The sequence below is a fragment of the Peromyscus leucopus genome, chromosome 10 (genome assembly GCF_004664715.2).
Source record: "Peromyscus leucopus breed LL Stock chromosome 10, UCI_PerLeu_2.1, whole genome shotgun sequence".
In the NCBI taxonomy this organism is placed as follows: Eukaryota; Metazoa; Chordata; class Mammalia; order Rodentia; family Cricetidae; genus Peromyscus; species Peromyscus leucopus.
In genome coordinates, this window is record NC_051071.1 from 22969607 (window position 1) to 22984765 (window position 15159).

Consider the following 15159-nt stretch of genomic DNA (forward strand, 5'->3'; position numbering starts at 1 on the left):
CAATAGCTGTGCCACAGCCTGAGTGCTACGTTGTCCTAAAATTTTCCCTGCCAAAGAAATTAGTTAAATTAGCTTTTAACTTCTGTTATTATTCTTCTCTGTGTAGATGAAGGTAGGTACAAGCACACTCTGTCATGTGTGGCATGTATGTGTTGGTCAGAGGACAACTGATGGAAGTCAGTTCTTTCCTTTTACCTTATTAGTCCAAGGGCTCAAAGTCAGATTATCTGTCGACAAGTGCCTTAACTGGCTGCACCATCTCATTGGTCTCGCCTATTAAGTTTTGATTCAGCTTCATTCAGCTTCTTAGGACATGGGCAGGATAAAACCAGATTCTTTGACAGAGTATAACATGAATGGCTTCTAGTCAAGGTCCCAACAGAGTCTTTGTTCCCCCCTGAAATCTTATGAGTAGGACTTCAAGCTCAGCATTTGAGGGCATCTCTTGCATGTAGCTTTAAATGCTTCCATGTTCATTCTCACAAACCAGAACTACACGGTCAGTTTTATCACAGTAGCCTCGTTTCTTGATATCAATTTCCTGTATTAGTTACTTTTTACATCTCTGTGACACAGTACTTAATAAAGCAACTTAAGGAAGAGGGCTTATTTTGGGCAACAGTTGGAGGGTACAGTCCATCATAACAAGGAAGTCCTGATGACAGCATTGTGAGTTGGCTGATCATATTACATCCTCTGTCAAGAATGAAATGGAGAAATGCTGGTGTTTGGTTCAATTTCTCCATTCAGTAAGATTCCCCAGCCCATGAGATAGTGCCATTCACATTCAGAGTGGATCTTAAAGTCCTGTGGGGAACACCCTCATGGACATACATAGAGGAGTGTCTTTATGGTTAAACTCAAATCCATCAAGTTGACAAGTCTGTTTCACAGTTCTTGTCTCTGTGAAATAGAAACAGTTTACAAAACATTCTTTAACCCAGCAATGGTGGTTTATCTGAAACCCTATACTTGGGAAGCTGAGGCAGAAGGATAATGAGTTTGAGGCCATCCTAGATTAAGTAATTCTAGGCTATACTGGGCTATAGTCCCTTATATTAAAAAATGAAAAACACAGTCTTCAGACAGTGGTGTTATCTAGGCTTTTTTGTGTGGTGTGTCAGTAATAAATGAAGAACACGTGTTCACTCAGATTCTTGGGTGTCCCAGAGTTCTTTAGTTTATTAAAAGAGGCTTTATTTAAATTCTGTATAATTCCACAAAATGTTATAAAAAACTGTTAAGCACGTCTGAATACCCTGGATACTGTCTGTAAACTCCTGATATGCTTAGTATATGTTCCCAGAACAAACTGTTCTGGTGTTAATCTTATTAACATCAAATATTTTGTCAGATAATTCTCATCCAGTTACCCTCTAGTTGTTCCTTTGAAGCTCTGCAGTCTTCAGTGTTGGCTCTTGCAGCCTCACCTCTAACCTTGACATTATGCAACCATGCTGCCTCTTCAAGTGCTGGACTAGCCCATGGCTTGTTTAGTGTTTCTATACATGTAGGATCATTGGTCCACTCAGTAGACTATCACAGAGCTGCTTGACTTTCCTGTCATCAGGTCATCCTTTTCCTGTCCTTTGATTCATCTTGTTATCCCTGAGCCCGATGGCCGATTAATCATCTGAGACTATTGATAGGGTCCTTGAGTTCCAAGTCTTAACACAGGCACCATCTTTCCACTTTTCTTTGTTGTGCCAAGTCGAGAAATTTTAATAGTCAAGGAAAGTATAAGAAGCAAATCCCATTCTATCCTGGAAGAAGCAGAAGTCTCCCATCGTGTAGTGCTCCCATATTCCTTCTGTCTGTAGACTCTAATGCCAATGTCCTCTCTATTCCTCATTTTTTTATAGTTTCTCTTTTTGTTGTTGAACAGGTATAGAAGATTTATAACTTATTTTGACACCTTCTTATGAGGTATTTGGAATTGTGTCTTAATTTTCAACATTTGTTAGCTTTTGTTCTTCTTGTTGAGTTAGAGTTTAGTCAGACTGTCATCAAGGTTTATTATCTGTGTGCTGTCAGTTCTTTATAATGAGTTCTTGTGACTCAGTGTCAGTTCATTGCTTATAAATTATCCACATGTGCTCATGAAGCATTAGCATTCTGTGATTTTTTTCGTGAAGACTTAACATGTTCATTAAGTCAGATTCATGTATCTCAGGCCTTTATAAATTATGGCCTTTTTTCTCCTAATTGTTGGATCAGTTAGATATGAAAGTATCAGCCGGGCAGTGGTGGCGCCTATTAAAAAAATAGTACATCTGGCAAGATGGCTTAGTGACTAAAGGTGCCTGTTGCCAGGTCTAATGACCCGAGTTCAGTCCTGGGGAAGCTGCATGACAGAAACGAGAATTGACTCCTAAAGCTGTCATCTCACCTTCGCACATCTGTAGTGCACCTCAAAGAAATAAACAGGAAATAATTTAAAAAGGGAAATAATTGGGGCTCGAAAGGTTGCCCAGGGGTTATTGCTCAGTACTTATTGCTCTTGCAGGACCTGGGTTCAATTCCTAGCACCCACCTGGTAGCTCACAACCATCTGTAACTCCAGTCTCTGGGCATCTGATGCCCTCCTCTGACATCTGAGAGCAGCAGTTACAGCATGGTGCAGAAACTAACATGCATGCAAAACACCCACATCCATCAAGTAAAATAGAAAACAATTTTCTTTAAAATACACAGAACCACCATACATAAAAAGACTAGACATATGGAAGAGGTAAATGGAGATGACTACTAAGACTTTCTTACCAATAAATATTAATTTTAAGCCACCCTCACCTGTCTGAATGTGCCATTCTACTGCAGCTGCCTTTTCCTTTAATGTGCTGCAGATGCTTAGTTGCCTTCAGAATTCCATGGCTTCTTTTGATATGAGCTGCTGACATCATTATTTCATTTTTGTAGATGTTTCTTCTGGAAATGTTGAGCATTTCAACTTACATTTTTTTGGTTCATTGCAAGGCTGCTCCTTGGGAGTTCTTTTGTAGATTGTGGTTCACCTACTTTAAAAGACTGTCAGGTGTTATCGTCTGCTTCTGCCCCTGCTTTTCTGATTCCTGTATTCACCACATGCATGACACTCATATGTTGCCTGGGCTGTTTTGCCTTTGGCTCATCTTCAGATTCACCATTTCATTAAGCTCTGAAATAATAACCTGTCAAATCCTTTTCAGTGGAATCATTGATTTTAGTCATTTTTCAAAATTCTTACTAGATTATTTTAAATTTTGCTAGGTGGTTTATGTTTCTAATCTACTGCTGAAATCTCCAGCATTGTCTTGTAGCCTTTGAATATAACATGATTATTTTGCATTCCAGCTCTGATTATCCTAAGGAGATCCTGTGGCTCTCTTCCCATAGCTCCTTATTTCTGCTCCTTTGTGCATATTGATTCATAACCCCGTGCACCCTTTTAGCTTTGATAGCATGTGAGATGTGCTTCAAAAACATATGAAGTCAAGTTCAGATCAGAGACAATGCTAGCTCCTTAAAGAGTACGAGGCCATAACCACCTTGGGGCCACTGTGACCCACCCATTCTGTAATGATATTTCCATTGGTAATCTAGAGATTCAGATGGAGACTGCTGTTGAGGGGAGGCCTGTCCGAGCTTCAGTTTACTTGTGCACCATGCAGCTCATGGGGCATAGATTGAAATATGGGGAGGTCATTGAAGGCATATCTTTAATGTACTTTGACCACACTTTGTAACTTTTATCCCATGAAATATCAAAATGTTTTCTTCTGCCTCTCAGCATATAACTCCAAGCATGAAACATACTTAGGACAAAAGTGCAGAGAATATCAGGCTTCATATTCCGGTCTCTTGGTCTCATATCTTTTCCCCTATGCTTTGAATTTTCCAGTTACTTCAAGAAAATGTCTTTATAGATTAGTTGTTCCTCTACAGGATGATTACTCTAAATTACTTAATCTTCCAAGGTATGTTCTTCATTTTGAAAAAAAAAAGCATAGTAATTATATATATATATATCAAGTCTCATGTAGTCCAGACTGACCTCAAACTCTCTATATAGCCATGGTTGGCCTTGAACTCCTGATTGTCCTTATTCCACCTTTTGAGTACTAAGATTACAGGCAGGCACATTATACCAGGCTTTTCTCATTTATGTTTGAAAAGTGTTCAACATATGTTGTCAAAAAGCCATAGTAGAAATATGATGAAATAAAATCATGTGAGGTTTAGAGATCTACTGTTAGTACAGACTTCTGGACATGATTTATTGTTCACCACATTTACTTTTAGAAATGACAAAGTAAAAACACTTCATTACAGTCAGTATCATCAGACATGTTTATATTGTAGATCTACTTCACTGTAAATTGTCAATAATTTATTTAAATACTAAGTAAAAGTATGATGTGTGTTTGAGGCAATATTGAGGACTTTATTTAAATACTTTATATACATTAATGATATTTGAGGCATTTGGGGTATTTTAATAGTACTTTTTATTGACCTCACTTAAAGTGTTTTAACAGACTGAGAAACATTTTAAAAGTGACTCTACCTGGAAGTGCGAAATGCATTTGATAAATAATTTATTTTGTAAATCAGTTTCTCACATATGTACTCATCCAACAACATATACAAAGTAGGCCTGATGGTATAAATTTAGCTCCACGTAAAGTTATAGTAATACAAAAACATTTTCCAGGCAGACACAACACATGAATGGATAAAAAATAGGATATTATGTAAATCATACTCACTGAATTAGAATCTCTAAAACTTTTAAATCTCAGTCTCTTCAAATTTCCAATTATCTAGCTAATGAATGCTAATGTATAACTTGTGCTTTATAAATGCCATCTATCGCATTCTATGTTTGAAATACTCATTCATTTAATCATCTCAGGAGCTGGTGCTCTCATCCCATTTTGCAGATGAACACTGAGTTACAAAGAGGTAGGTAATGTGCACTGCGTAAGCTGAGTGATAGACTAGACTCAGACACCCAGTCAAGGAGACAACAAACATTATGAAGACTCTTCATGGTCCAGATGCTGTAACAGTGACCCTGCCTTGTTTCTGGAGGCACTGATTCTGTAAATGTGCAGTAAGACCAAGGCCAAGGATGAGAAAACCTCGTGACGCCTTCTAGTCTGTTGGCTGAGTTCTGACCCCATCCCACCAAACTGACTTTTGTTTGTTTCCCAAAGGGGCTCAGTATGTATTAATATTATTGAATTTCACAAATGATTCTTGCCAATGGTTTAAAGGATTTTAATGCACCACTTATCTGTACTGATCTAAAATTTAACATCTCCATTCCCCAAAAGTAACCACTTGTTTTCCTCTTTATAATGTGATTTGTTCTTTCAACTGTAGTTATATTCTTTAGTGTACAAAAAAAAAAGCCCACTTTGTATATTTTAAAGACATTTAGTCTTGGCTTAAATAGAAATCCTTTTCTGTTTCTGATTTAAGGGTTATATACACATATGTGTGAATTTTCAATGTATCAGTTGGCTATAATTAACATGTAGCCTACAAAAAGATACATAAAAATAGTATTTTTCTATCAACAACTTTTATTGAAGCCATACTTATTGTAAGCAGGATTACATTCCTGGGCCAGAAATAAAAAAGACATGTGGGCATGGCTGATGGACATGGACCCTGGTACTGGAGGGTCCATCCCAGTCAAGTTACCTCCATAATCACTGTCATTATTTTGATTGGGAAGAATTTTTATTGTTTTTTTTTATGACTTACAGACTTAAAATTATAAACCTGTCAATGTGTAACATGGACAGGCTGCCTTTGCAATGAGTTTGTATTAATCTAAAGTTTCATAGGATTGAGTAAAAACAAAGCAAGCAAGACATATTGAATAGGCACTTAATTTTCATAAGCCATTGCTACTATATAATGTTAACTTCCAATTTTACCACTGTCTACTGTCTATAAAAAGTTAGCTAAAGCATTGTTTTTAAATGATACTGATGTAAGGTACTGACCTGAATGCAAAAGTTAAGAATGACATGTGGCATGATCACTTATTTTCATTGATTTAAGGCCTTTAGGGAGTATGCTGGAGTAAATGGTCTAAGGAGCCAAAGAATATACACTGCTTACTCACCCTGGCCTGAGCTGGATTCAGAACCCAAAGTGCACTTATTACATGTGGAATGAAATGAAAGACTGACTAAGGCTAGCAGCTGCTCCCCAGGGGGAAAGCTGCATGGAGGCTGCACTACCCCTCGCTTCCTTGACCAGGACTCCTAAGGAAAGTGGGTTTTTTGGGCTTTCAGATGGATTTGACCTCAGCGATAACACTGAGACTTACACAATGCACCTGCAGTGTGAGATTTTCCCACAGCAGAAATGATAACAGCAGATGCTAGAATTTAAAGTTTGAAGATGAAGTATTTGCCACAGATTGACTGCTAACAAGTGATAGTTTTCTTCATTAGCTCTAAAATGCTAATACTGGTTCATTAAGATTAGAAAATGGAGTGTCCCCCACAGGCTCACATGTTGACTATTGCCTGACATAAGCTTATGTGTTGAATGAAGTGTTTTGGAAGTCATTGGCAACTTTGAGAGGGTTGAAGGAAGCAGTAGGTTCCTGGAGGCATGCCTGTGGCCATCACACCTTGTTTCTAGTCATTTCCTTTCTTTGCTTTTCACTGCCAGGAGACGACAACCTTCCCAACCACCTTCTGAGCCACATGGAGCAAAGCAACCATGAGAGAAAACATGTAAAGCCATACGCTAAAACAAATCTTCCATCCTTTACATGGTCTATGTCAGCTCTCTTGCCACAGCAGGAAAAATAAGTCACCATTGCAGAAAGGGTTATAAAATTTGGCCATATTTTATAAACTCAGTACAACACAAAACCATAAAAATCTACTAATGTTTGAAAACCTATTTTAACAAGACATTTAGAAAGAGTTTGATTAGAAATTAAAAGATCTGGCAGATAGAAAATGAGGTCATTAACCCCTTTGTGAGGATCGACTCTTAACTGGGAAGTGTCAGGACTGCACAGCTGAATTAGGAGAGCATGGGGCTGTCCATTCATTCTCTACGCTCCTTGGGGGTAGGTGAAAGAGCAGTTTGGATATGGTGTCTCATTTCTAGAGGTAATTTGTCTAAACATGAATGACAAGACTTCGTGTCACAGGTTCTGGCATAAAGCAAACTTGAATTCTTGCCCATTCATTCACTAGATTGAATCATTAGGCATCTTCTCAACTTTCTGAATGTCCTGAGTGGAGATGGTGTTAGCTACTTTTGTGATATTGGGAGTATAAATAAGATAGTGAATAACCCGATAGACAAATAAAAATAAAGTAGAATTGCATTTAGTTTAGAATGTAAAATGATAGAGAATAGGGAAATGAACATTTTCATAAATGTATCTAGAAACAAATTGAAATGTAAACTCCAGAAATTGAAGAAAAATAGTAAATGTTAGTGAGCAAATAAAATATTTTTAAATATTAATAAAATTGGGAAATATTTCTACTTCCTGAGAATTGAATTCTAACTAAAGTGGGATATATTTAGAATTATTTTTAGTTAACAGACCACAACAATAATTTAATAAATGACTTCAGGTTTATTCATTGATTGTATTTGCTATCGTTGTGTCTGTATTATGGGTTTTATGTTTTTGTTATAGAATCCCAGGTATGCATTTCATGTATCATAAACTGTGACTAGGCCCAGAACTAAGAGCACATTGTCACTGAAGTGTTCATGTTACTGAATCTTTGAGTGAATATTCTTACTCTGATTGTCAGTATCGCTTAGAATTGATGGAACTGATTCAGCTAACAATTAGGCATTTAAATTAGGGGTTTTTTCTACCTAGTTGTGTGTGTGTGTGTGTGTGTGTGTGTGTGTGTGTGTGTGTGTGTGTGTGTGTTAAAGCACAAACAGTAAACGCTTTACAAATGAGAGTGAAGTCTGACACTATGGTGAAATATCAACAGTCTTCACTTTTAGACCCTCTTCCAGCACACTTGGAGCTACTGTGTTCCTGTGTGTACAATTCAGATCACTGATTTAATAACAGGTCCCCAGAAGCCAGCTGCAGTCCTCAGTCATAGGACACAGAAACACGGAGAGATGCAGAAATACTCAAAACCCTAAAACAAAGTCTAGGCCAGGACATTTTATTTAAAAATAGTATCAACAAGGAAATACCAAAGCTGTAAACTTGATTGCATTTATTTGAGTATCATCATGTTTTCATTAGAAGCTTTCTTCAGTGTTAGAACTTTTACATCAAAGCAGTTTGTCCTGACTTTGATCAGAACTGGCAATTGATTGTCACATCCGTCCTCAACCATTACAGCAGTGAGGGATTTGATCGGTGGGAGGTTGTGGTCTATATCCTGAGTGTGTGAAATGTGCTAGAAATCTGAAAAACAAACGAAACAAAACAGAACAAAAACAGGGCAGCAAACAACAGTGGGAGCTTCCCACCACTGTTCGATACACAGGTGGAGTGGACTGTATGTGATGCAGTAAACCAAACTTAACACTTAGTAGATATACTTGAAGTGAATGCCTCATACTGTGAATGAAAGGGGTTTGGGAATAAGAGGGAAAGCACATAAAATTAACTATTAGCTATGATACAAACTTCTTTTTGAATACTACAGTGGATTGAACTGGGGTGTTTTATATGTGAAGCAATTCAGTTTATGTTGATTTATGTCTATTATTCAATTTATCATTGAGATACATCCCAGCTGTTAACTGGTATAATTATCTTTTAGTGATGCTGGAAACAAAACTAAGGTCCTTGTACATGCTAGGTAAGCACACTTCCACTTAGCCACCTACATTCTCAGCTTATGATGCAATTTTTAAAGTATGTGCTAAAATGACACCAAATTAGTGCTGTGCCAGAGACTTATAATGGCAATCTAATTACCTTACTCACTACAGAATCCTCCTCAAAAGTCATGACACTTGAGCTGGTTATTGAAATGTGACCACTGCTGCCCAGAACACAGTACATGCAGCAGCCTTCCTCTTTTACAAACTCCTATGGGTGCCCAGCTGAGACACTCTGAGTCTCTAGCTGAGAGACTTCATGTTCCAGGATCTGTCACTTGGGGACTGAGTTTACATCAAATGGGGGTATTGGTGGTCACATAGCCCATTTCCCATCCATCTCCCTACCTCCAGCACAGGAATCAGAGCCTGGCTGGAGACTTGTGATCTTCTGCACGTCACCCTCCTCCAGAAAACTATGAGACCCTCACTTCCACTTCTTGGATTCTGATTTCCTTTCTCCAGGACCCCTGTCATGTTGTCTGCCAGATACTGGGGACCGATCATTCCTCAGAGGCCCTGTCTTGCTGTTCCCAACTGTCTGCCTGTGCACAGCATCAATGGCTTTCCTAATAAATTCTTTACTCCCAACAATCCATCTAAATGTCCTCTTGAACTCCATTCTGAGGCCTTTCAGTACTGAAAAGAAACTGAAAGTCTTAGAACAGTTTGGAGAAGGATCTGGGTGTCCAAGAGTCACTGCTAATAGAAGACTGTGTCCATCCATAACCCCACGCTGATTTTAAAGACAACTGTTCTGAGGGGGTTGGCTGATCTACAACCAAATGAAAACAAAATCCATGTTTAGAAAGCTAAAACATCGGATGAACCCCCAAAAGAAACTATCTTTGTAAACTTCTGAAAAATCATACTTGATTATTTCTGGAGCTATTCTGTGGCTCACTTGAGCAGCTCATATTTTCATACCTAAACATAGGTTGGAATTTTGGGAATAAGTTCATGTAATTAATTTGTAAGCACAGCTGCTTTTTTAAACTTGAATAAATCCCTAATAATTGGCCTGTTAGAACTTTAGAGAATTGTGACATTTAAAAAATAAGTGTATTTGAATGTTGAGGCTTGTGCAATCAAATAACTTGAACTCATACTATCCCGGAGTTATTGTGCAGTTAAAGTTATCTAGCTTATGTTGCACTGTTGAAAACTTGAGCAGACTTTTGTGCACACAGGGAAGAAAAATAAAAGCATTGATCTGAATCAGCTGTGTAGACCTGAACGTCTAAGTGATCTGCAAGAAGAGCAGTTTCCAATTAAAAATAATAATGCCAATTTCATTACTTATGATATGCAATGCAGAGAACCAAGGTTCATCCACGTTTGTCTTATGTTGATGTGAGTTATTCTAATGTAATCACAGCCACTGAGCTCCAGCTCCCAGAAATGTGCCTGAGACAGTGTGGGTACAATGGTTTACATCAAGAAAGTAATTCCCCAGACCACATTGTGTTCACTATCTCTGCAGAAGAATGAGATTTGTCGATATTCTCATAGCATTTATGATTTGTTCCACTGCAATAATTTGAGAGCCCATTTTCCATTCTGTAGGGATCCTATTGCCAAGGGAAATAAAAATGAGCCCCATACACTGGAACTGTAATTCGCCATGTCTCATGTAGAGAGAAGAGGCAAGTTGTACATAGTTACATCTAGCTCAGTAGCCCATGTATCTTAAGAGGACAGGGTCATTTGTTGGCAAGATGCTAACCTTATATGACCTTTGTCTCAAGAAAATTGAATAATGAAGGGAATACTTTGAATACGTTGAATAATGGAGGGATAGATGATGCCTAACAGTCTTTCACACTAAGATTTAAGTTTTGGAAAGCTGAAAACAGGTACCTGAGAGTAACTAGCTAATAATACCCCTGAGTATTTTCATGAATTGATGTACATGCTAGTCTACCTGACCCAAGATATTTTTCAAAAACAAGATAAAAATATAAGCATATGCAAATGCCCTGGTAATTTTTGTACTTATTATAATGATTCAAATTTTCAATATATGAAGAATGCATCAATTGTCATTCAACAATAAGTTATTGAAATTAGTATATACTGGCAGGGTTTGGGTGTATGAACTATGCTGTTTTTAGTAAGTCTTTGTAAAAGTCTTCATTTTCTAGCCTCTAATTGGGTTTATAATATAGTAGAGTGTAATTTCTTAGTCCTGTTATGCTATAGAAAAAAAGCACAGGAAGAGAACAAACCAACCCTCATTTTCTCTTTGTCTCCACAAGATGTTTTGTGTAATAGATACTTAATTTTAAAATTTAGAAGAAATAAGTGTGGGGGTATGTGCGTAAAGGTTGCAGATAGATACTTTGGTTTTGTTTACACATATTAAGACCCTGACTGCCTCTCTCACTCATATACCAAGTGTTGATGTGGTTCATGAAACAGGAACTTCTCCACAGTCACTGTCGCCCCATCAGCAACACTTACAGCAGCTTTGATTAGTTCACATGAAGATCATTTAGATTATATATGACTGTAGCGAAGACTGTACTTAGCCTTCCTCTCCCTTGTTTAAACGTAATTGGACAAAGAATTCTACTTGCACCTACACTATTCTTGATGCAAGACAGTTTTATCATCTCAGCCTGTCTATTACTGAGGACAGACTTCTACCTCAGCTAACAGTATGGGTACACTGAGCTGAGATATGTGAGATGTCTATAGCATATTTTATATTTCAGGCATAAGCTTGTTCAGGAGTTTGACTTTCCTTAACTATTCTCCAGGGAATCCAAAGACATCTCCTGCCCCCATACACATGCAGAGTGCTTTAGAACAGCTCCAGCCTCATGGGACTAATGCAGAAGTCTCAGCTTTCTTCTTCCTCAGGGAATGAATTCAAGTTATGCTTAGTAAAATAGATAATGTGGATGAAAATGAAATATATGTAAGTGTTTATTTATGGATTACTATGAGAATTGAAGAAATGTATGCTAGCAGTCGTTATACCTACATTTCCCAAATGAGTAAGGATGAACTGCTAAAAGAAAATGGGCTATTAAAATATGGAAGCCTATTTATGTGAATTAGATTGTGTCCTAAGGGCAAGCTTTAGATACACAGCATTAGTTCAATAGCATTTGAACAGGATTTCGCTATAAAGCAGTCATTATTTTCTGCAGTCCCTTAATGGGGTGCAGTATTGCATGTGCAGGTGTAAAAGATTCTGGTACCACCAGCACCCCATGATGGAATGAAGGCTACCACAGTGAGGACGGTTGACAACAGCATTTTTAATATATAAGACTCTAATAGAGGGATTATAGAAACACATTTAATATATAATAGTGAACTTTAGTGTACTTACTGTGAAAATAGCACATTTATTTAGAGAGGGAGTTTATGTCCAAAGTTCTTATTGATGTTTTGAAATACATCCATTTCTGTCTCTTGCTGTAATTGTTACCAAGAAAAGGAAAAGTGCCAACCATTTCCCTTGACTCCTTATCCAAAGTCTTCTCTTTTTGATTGACATTTCTCAGAGTCATCTAGAATGTCAACATTAGTAAAATATTCTAGAAAAACATGAGAGTTTTGTATTGTGAAGGCTACATTTGCCTGCATTCATGTCTTGTGCACATGGCTTGCCGTTCAATTCTCCACGTACCCTCCTCGTAAGTACAGTGACATATGGTGCATTCATCCGTCTTCACTTCTCTACCAGCTGGGATGACAGCAGTTTCTGCAAAGCAGTTTGGGCCTGAAATGGAGAAAAAGGTTTCATACTATTGAGTGCATGTAAGTATAATATATATAATTAGGTAAGTAGCACGACAATGTGTTTTGTTTACCCTCTTATAAAGGACAGTTAGAAAAGCCAGAACTAGAAACACAAAGAACACCAACTTTTTTCTGAAGTGAAATGAATGTTACTTAAAATTTAGGACTGAAGCATTACTATTTTCATAAGTAGACTATTCTATTTGGTGGGAGGCTTTCTAGAAGTCACATCTATAATCATTAGATTTAGCTAATGTTGTTAAATAATTACTTAAAAAGCACAACCAACCAATAGCTTCAGAAAACCATGCTTACTCTTCATGGCAGTTTTAGCAGAGAACAAGAAAACAGTCTTCCCACAACTTTCCCACATGGATTAAAACATCTGTTGTCACAATTATAGGATTTCTGTTCAGTTGCTGGCTGCAGGCCCCCAAACCAGAGTTCTTTAAGTTTAGGGGGGCAAAGAAGTAAGTTCCTAGGTGATGCTAATGCTTATCTGAAGACCAGAGTTAAAGCAAGACACCCCCCCCCAATTACTGTACAGGAGTATGTCTTCCAGTCCCTAGGAACCAAGAATGACTGGAATTCTTGCTAGTAACACCAAGTAAAAGTTTAGCAGCACAAAGGTGTGTCTTCTGTGCATAATTTTAGGTATAAATTCAAGGGCATGAAAAATGAGTAGGAAAAATATTTCCAGTGTGACTCGAAACTAATGCTGTTATAAAAGATTACTTGATTGGTCCTCAGTGTTGGAATTTCTAGCCACTCCCCCATGACTGCACATGCTCTGACAAAACAGTCATTCTGGGGCCTTACATCTCACGTAATTTGTGGTCAGTGTGATCATGTAATCTATGCACATGGTGTGCCGTAACTACATAAGCCCATAGGCTCATGTGTGGAGGAATCCATAAAAAGTGGGTCACAGCCCCCTCCCTCCTATCTCCTTGCATGACCATTTTCATAGGTCTAAGCACTCCCCTCTTTTTCTTCTCTTAATAAACTCTTATAGTGGTTTTGTTGTGCCTTGTGGTTTTTCTCCCACAGTAAACAGCACTGCTTAATAACACAGAGCCACATAACTAACACTCGGGAAGAGGCTTTTAGGCTAGTTCTCTTCAGCAATAGGCACTCACCTTTCACCTCTTGGTGACAACCAAGGACAATAGCAAACCAGAAGTTGGCATGCAAGCTTCCAAAGAAGGGAAGCAACCAATTGTTCTACCCAGCTGTGATAGCTGTGAACCACAATGACTATCATGACACCATAATCCTAAGGGTAGAATACTGGCAGACATACCTTGATGGTAACCAACAGCTCTCTAATTGTACTTAAGTCCCACTCAACAAGAGGGACATCATGCCTGGTACTGGAAATCTAGGGCTAGTGAAGCCATGGATCTTGGAAGAGAACTACAACTGCCACTTTACTAAACCAAAATAATCCCTTACTACATTCTAAATATTTGTCCTTATGCACACAGATAAGTGTCATTCTTATCTCTCATCAAGGAAACTTCTTTTTGCAGTAGATAGAGATCATTATAGAAAAACACAGCCAATCAAAATGCAGAATTGTGGAGCACAGTCCCAACTGATAAATTTATAATACAACTTCCGCACCTTAGGTTCAGATGTCATTGCAGAAGAGGGGACAGAAAGCTTCTAAAAGCTAGAGGATGAGGGAACATGATGTGAGATTATGTCTTTTATGAATATCAGAAGCTACATCCATGAAGCCTTACTAACATGGCTGCCTAAACATGACCTGAACAAAGATAATACCAATAGACACATAGGGTGGCATGTTCAGGAGGCCTCAACTCTAGACAAAGAACTACAGGAAATTAAGGAATAATGAGAGCATAACTGAAGTCATCTTCCCAGGGAAGAGCATACCAATTAGTAGCAAAGGGTCAACCCTGAAAACATACACACACATAGGTAACATTATCCAGAAATAAGCAGGTTGCATTTATGGATGTAGAAACACATACACGTAACAACATTTTTTTTTTAAGGCCATGAATTTGAAAGAGTGTAAGGGGGCAATACATGGGAGAGTTTGAAGGAAGCTTCAGCAATTACCCCTTTGGGATGATGGTATAGAGGAGATCTCCTGTTTGGACTGGGGGTGGGTGGGCATGGAAACTTGAGAGATTGGGTTGGGGGGTTGGGCGGAGGGGAAAGTGCTGGGAGAGATGACTGGAAAGGGGGGACTTTACAGAGTGGGGTAGAAGCCTGATACAAGGGAAACTTCATGAGTCTACAAAGATGGTCCCAGCTAAGACTCTTGGCAGCAGTGGATGCATAGCCTGAACAGATTGGATTGGTAACAACTCCGGTTGTCATCAGAGAGCCTTCATCCAGTGATTGGAGGAGGCAGATTCAGAGACTCATGGGCAAACACTAGGCTGAGCTGAAGAGAGGGAGGAGGGATTGTAGGAGTCAGGGGGTCAGGGACATTACAGGAAAATCCACAGAAACGGCTAGCCTGGCTCATGGGAATTCACAGAACTGAACCAACAACCAGGGAACCTTCCTGGGACCAACCTAGGCCCT

General features: G+C 38.4%; 1 protein-coding gene across 1 annotated transcript in view; it reads right to left on the reverse strand.

The window, feature by feature from the left end:
• Positions 1-12087: 12087 nt before the first annotated feature.
• Vwc2 (von Willebrand factor C domain containing 2) overlaps positions 12088-15159 on the reverse strand; it is a 151451-nt gene continuing 148379 nt past the window's right edge. Inside the window, exon 4 of the mRNA XM_028882974.2 lies at positions 12088-12574. Coding sequence (XP_028738807.1) covers positions 12423-12574 — 152 coding nt within the window. The 3' untranslated portion in view covers positions 12088-12422. The remainder of the gene's footprint in view (positions 12575-15159) is intronic.